The 6,000-nt window shown below is 46.5% G+C and overlaps 1 protein-coding gene across 2 annotated transcripts in view; it reads left to right on the top strand.

Annotated features, from left to right (window-relative positions):
• The window catches only part of IFT122 (intraflagellar transport 122), a 112,373-nt gene that overhangs the window by 42,587 nt on the left and 63,786 nt on the right, over positions 1-6,000 (top strand). For both annotated transcript variants that reach the window (XM_077451603.1, XM_077451601.1), the window contains exons 17-18: positions 2,139-2,300; positions 4,503-4,669. In XM_077451603.1, the coding sequence (XP_077307729.1) occupies positions 2,139-2,300; positions 4,503-4,669 (329 nt within the window). The remainder of the gene's footprint in view (positions 1-2,138; positions 2,301-4,502; positions 4,670-6,000) is intronic.

The raw sequence follows: 6,000 nt of genomic DNA, 5'->3' as shown, positions 1-6,000 counted from the left end.
AATCGCTGCAAATAAATCAAATTAACATGAAGTTCACTTCTGTATTTCTTCACAAGTCATTACATTTTTTTTCTATAAATTCAGCCTCATACATGTCTGGGGTGATATATATGTCAGCTGAAAGCAAGGCCATGGATAATAATTATTTTTCTGGGCAAGGGGGTGGGGGGGGGCGGGTCAGCGTTGAGGACCCAGAGAAAAAAAAACTAGGTGAATTGTGCATGTGGCAAAATTGCATTAACAGTAAGAGGGGGTATAAAATGTGCGAGCATATCACACAGAGCACAGGAGTCAGAAGTGCTTAAGACACCAGACTGCAGGGGTCAGGAGCGTGCAGCTGCAGGGGTCAGGAGCGCGCAGGCTGCAGGGGTCAGGAGCGCGCAGGCTGCAGGGGTCAGGAGCGCGCAGGCTGCAAGGGTCAGGAGCGCGCAGGCTGCAGGGGTCAGGAGCGCGCAGGCTGCAGGGGTCAGGAGTGCATTATCACACAGAGCGTAGGGGAGAAGAGTTTGTAATACACAGAATATAGGGGACAGGAGTGTGTAACTCACAGGGGACAGGAGTGCACATCACACGGTGCGCAGGGGAGAAGAGTTTGTAATACACAGAATATAGGGGACAGGAGTGCACATCACACAGAGCGCAGGGGAGAAGAGTTTGTAATGTACAGGGGATAGGAGTACGTAACGCACTGAGTGCAGAGGTCAGGAGTGTATATCACACAAAGTGGATGGGGAGGAGAGTTCGTAATCTACAGGGGACAGGAACGTGTAACACAGAGTGCAGAGGTCAGGAGTGAATATAAAACAGAGCGCAGGGGAAAAGAGTTCGTAATGTACAGTACTGGGGGCAGGAGCGTGTAAAACGGTGAGTGCAGAGGTCAGAAGTGCGTATCGCACAGAGCACAGGAGAGAAGAGTTTGTAATTCACAGAATGTGGGGGACAGGAGTGCATAACACACAGAGTGCAGGGGTCAGGAGTACATATTGCACCAAACGCAAGTTAGAAGAGTTCATAATACACACAGTACAGATGACAGGATTGCATAACACGTCGAGTGCAGAGGTCAGAAGTGCATATTACACAGAGCGCAAGGGAGAAGAAATCGTAATGCACACAAAGTGAGGTCAGGAGCAGTGGCAGCCGGTGCTCAATATTCCAGGGGAGAAGGACAGAAGTGCAGTGATCGACCCCCCCAACATGAGTCGTACAGGAAGGTGGTGAGCAGCAGAGGGCGTACCTTAGTAGGCAGAGGGAAGGAAGAGCTGAGCCGTCACTTCTCCTTCCGGCTGAACAGGAAGTGTGTCCTGAGACCCGATTGTGGTTTCAGGACCCGCTTCCTGATTGGTTGGGAGGAGAAGCCCCCCCCCCCCCCACAAGCTTTACATATAATGCCGTTTTCATTCTCTTTAAAGCTGCAGAGTTCATTAAAATAATAGCTTGTGGTGTTGTCATTGTTCTTCTGCGCTGTGACCCTACTGATGCCCATTTGACCGGCATGGCCCACTGTTGTCACCATTAGTAAACAAGCCCTGAGAAATGCCATGCAGTCATTGCTGAAGTTCCCGTGGAGAGGAAGAGGCTGCATGAGATCAACAGCACTAAGGCTCAGTTCACACTGCTGCGACCTTGTTGTCTTGCGATATCCAGTGCAACTTGTTTGTGACTTTCATACAACTTGATTAGTCTGTGGCACTCGAGTCGCATGAAAGTTGCATCAAAGTAGTGCAGCAACCTTTTTTTTTTTTTTTTTTTTTTAAGTCGCTGTGTCTTGAGTTGCATTGATTGGAGTGGCCACAAATTAAATAAATGGGTTTTCATTTGCCATGCGGCTTCACGTGTCTTTGTGACTTTAAGTTGCATGCAAAGTCGCAGCAGTGTGACCTGGGGCTTAGATAAAACAAAGGATGAACATAAATTAGCAAACAAGTCTTTTATTTATTTGTTTGTTATACGCCGTCCTTTAGCAAGCTAAATAACATTCAGTTAGGGTCTGCATGTTCTTTTAAGGCCTTATTCTACCAAGGACTGTTAACTAAGATTAATTGAGATAAAAAAAAAGAAGAGTTTATCCATATCGGGGTCGACTTGTTTGGAAAGTGCTATAAATATGCGATAAAAATAATTTTTATATCTCCCAGGAACGTAAAAAACGCGGAGATGCCAACGACGACCTGTTCCTGGCGGATGTCTACGCCTATCAGGGCAAGTTCCACGAGGCCGCCAAGCTCTACAAGAAGGGTGGGCAAGAGAACCGAGCTATGGCTATGTACACTGACCTGCGCATGTTTGAGTATGCCAAGGTACCCATTCATCAAATGCTGAACTGCTTATCTTAAAGGAAACGTGGCATGACGACACCCGCTGGTACTTACAGTTCCTAATGTAGCACTGAAGCACAACTTATGTTTAGGACACAGACAGTGGTGGACTCCTTTGTCACATCTATATCAGGAATGAATAAACTATGTTATACATATACATTGTGTTGCGCTAGAACAAGGGTCTCCAAGCTTTCTAAACAAAGGGCCAGTTTACTGTCCTTCAAACTTTAGGGGGGGGGGGGAGGGCGGACTGTGTCAGTACGAGTAGAAAATGTTCCGTGTCAGATGGTGTAAACAATGCCCCATGATTGGTATTAGGGGTAGTAGTAGTGCCCCATCGTTGGTATTGAAAGAATAGTGCCCCATCATTGGTGTCAGTGGAAGAACAGTGCCCCATCATTGGTATCAGTGGAAGAACAGTGCCCCATTATTGGTATCAGTGGGAGGAATAGTGCCCCACCATTGGTGTCAGTGGGAGGAATAGTGCCCCATCATTGGTGTCAGTGGGAGGAATAGCGCCCCATCATTTGTGTCAAGGGGAGGAATAGTGCCCCATTGTTGGTGTCAATTGGAGGAATAATGCCCCATCATTTGTGTCAATGGGAAGAATAGTGCCCAATTATTGGTATCAGTTGGAGGAATAATGCCCCTTCGTTGGTATAAATGGGAGGAATGTTGCCCCATCATTGACGATAGTGGTAGGATTAGTGCCCCATCGTTGGTGTCAGTAGTAGGAATAGTGCCCCATCATTGGTGTCAATGGGAGGAAAAGTGGCTCATCATTGGTATTAGTGGGAGGAATAGTGCCCCATCATTGGTTTTAGTGGGAAGACTTGTGTCCCATCATTGGTATTAGTAGGAGGAATGGTGCATCATCATTGGTGTCAATGGGAGGAATAGTGCCCCCTCATTTGTGTTAGTGGCAGGAATCATGCTCCATCATTTGTGTCAGTGGGAGGAATAGTGCCCCATTGTCGGTGTAAGTGGGAGGAAGAACTATGCGGCACTGTTGCTAACAGTGGGCGGAATAATCCCCAAGAGCCGGATATAAGCATGCAAAAAGCTTCCTCTGGCCCCCAGGCCACAGTTTGGAGACCCCTGCTCTAGAATATGAATTTATAATATATAAATCTTTAAATTGAGCCCACTTGTGAAATGATCCACACTGAATAATTGAAAAAGTTTCCAAGTGCCAAAAATATATAAATGTGTATCCCACTCCAAGGAAGGAACTCCACTACCAATGGCCACAACTAAAGGCTTACCAGATATATGTAACCTTGGTATTATAGAGAAGTCATATATAGCATAACTGGTCCATCACAGGCACACATCTTGGTTCCATTCAGCAGGACTCGGCCCTCCCAAGGAACACAATTGCCCAGTGGTATCCTCCATCAGCATCCACTGTATCGGCACATGTTCAAAGAAAGGAGACCAAGCGCTTCAACTAGTGTAAAAATCCAGTGGGCAAGTTTATTATACACATAAAATGCACTTACATCGGCAAGAAGAGTCACTGTGCAGTAAAAACAAGCATCCAGACCGGGTCAGCATCACTTCCGGATCCACTTCCAGGAACGTGATGACGTCAACATATGGCTCCGACCAGCGCGTTTTGTCATAAATGAGGTCTTCTGTGCTAATGTGAGGGTCTTATGTTTACAGTAAGCCTTCAGTTGTGGTTATTGATGGTAGAATGGGATACACGTTTAAATATTGGATTTACCACAGCAGTAAAGCGGTTGTGGATCCATAAGGACATGGTTTGGTGTGTGAAGGAACTTGAGAGTTCTGAACCCCTACTGAACACCTGGAAGATGAATTGGAACAACAATTACAGGCCTTTTTTGTCTATCACAATCCAAAATCTTATGGAAAGCCTTCCCAGAAGCAGTGTTAATTTTTATGGCAAATTTTGATTTAGTTTTAGTCATTAGTCTGTTTGAGTAAAATGACGTTTTAGTTTTAGTCGTATTTTAGACATCTGCAATTGAAATGTAATTTTATTTTAGTTTTTGCCAAACTATGGCGAAAATATTTTCGTCAACTAAATTAATACCGGAAGAGTGGAGGCTTTTATAGGAATAAAAGGGGGTGGGACAACTCCAATGTAATGTTATTATAGTGTAGCTATCCTGTGCGGTATCTAGTAGACCTTGACAGATGTTTCTTCCTCAGGATTTCATAGCTTCCGGAGATCCAAAAGAGACCAAAAATCTCATCACCAAACAGGCGGACTGGGCCCGAAACATCCGGGAGCCAAAAGCAGCTGCTGAAATGTACATTTCGGCCGGAGAGCACATGAAGGCCATCGAACTGAGTGGGGACCACGGCTGGGTAGAGATGTGAGTTCACTTCTTACATATATACACATACAAACTGGAGCTACCTGGGGAAAAAAAAAAAGTTTTCCCTTGCAATGGGGCTGCTCGTTTTTGTCTAGGGCAGGGATATGCAATTAGTGGGCCTCCAGCTGTTGCAGAACTACAAGTCCCATGAGGCATAGCAAGACTGACGGCCGCAAGCATGACACCCAGAGGCAGAGGCATGATGGGACTTGTAGTTTTGCAGCAGCTGGAGGTCCAAGTCCCATCATGCCTCTGCCTCTGGGTGTCATGCTTGCGGCCGTCAGTCTTGCTATGCCTCATGGGACTTGTAGTTCTACAACAGCTGGAGGTCCGCTAATTGCATATCCCTGGTCTAGGGGTTGGGGAAAGTACCGTATTTAACACGCCCCGGCGTATAACATGCACCCCAAGTTTAGGAGGGAAATTTAAGGAAAAAAACTTACATTTAAATGCCCATCAATGCAGCCTTGTCAGTGTCATTTGCAGCCTTGTCATTGCAGCCTGTCCATCATTGCAGCCTTGTTACCTCAGCTTTTGTTTTTAAAAATGGCGCCGCCGAGATGTACTTCGTATCTCAGCAGCGCCAGGAAGTTCTTGGCGGCTTTCGGCCGTACTCGGAGGCTTTCGGCCGCTCTCCCTGCTTCTCGGCGGTTTTCGGCCATACTCTGAGCCTTTCGGCCGCCTCGGCCATACTCGGAGGCCGCTCTCGAAAACCGCCGAGTGTGGCCGAAAGGCTCCGAGTACGGCCGAGGCAGGCCGAAAGGCTCAGAGTACGGCTCAAATCGCAAGGGAATCGCGGCGGATCGGCGTATAACACCCACCCGCGATTTTCCCCTCATTTTAAGGGAAAAAAGTGTGTGTTATACGCCGATTAAATACGGTAGATATACTTGCCCAATCCTCCGAATACCCCCCCAAGCACAAAACTGGTTCCTGTGGCTCCTGCCCCTCAGCGGTCTAGCAGGCTTGTTCAGTGGACTGTTCTGACGTCATCACGTCTCTGGACGTGAGGACATCAGGAACAGTCCACCTCTGGATCATGGGGGAGCACCGTTTTGCCGCTGGAGCGGAAGTTTGGGTGAGTATAAGCTTTCTGTTCATTCCTGGACAAAACAAGCAGTTAACTCATGCAGTGCGAGCACAGCCCTACCGCATTAGACTTTTTTTTTTTTTTTTTTGCCAGGAGTTGGGCTTTAAAATAAATACTATTCAAAAATCTACAGAGTTGCGCTAAATTAGTAATCAAGTGCACCCATATGATGCAAACAATATGCGCCATCCAAATAAAATAAAGTCCAAAAAAGTAAACATTGTAAAAGTAAGTATAG

Source organism: Lithobates pipiens, unplaced genomic scaffold (assembly GCF_037356315.1).
Source record: "Lithobates pipiens isolate NorthernLeopardFrog02 unplaced genomic scaffold, aLitPip1_a1.2 Scaffold_23, whole genome shotgun sequence".
Taxonomy (NCBI): Eukaryota; Metazoa; Chordata; class Amphibia; order Anura; family Ranidae; genus Lithobates; species Lithobates pipiens.
The sequence above is the reverse complement of the archived record's forward strand: the minus strand, read 5'-3'. Positions and strand labels throughout refer to the sequence as shown.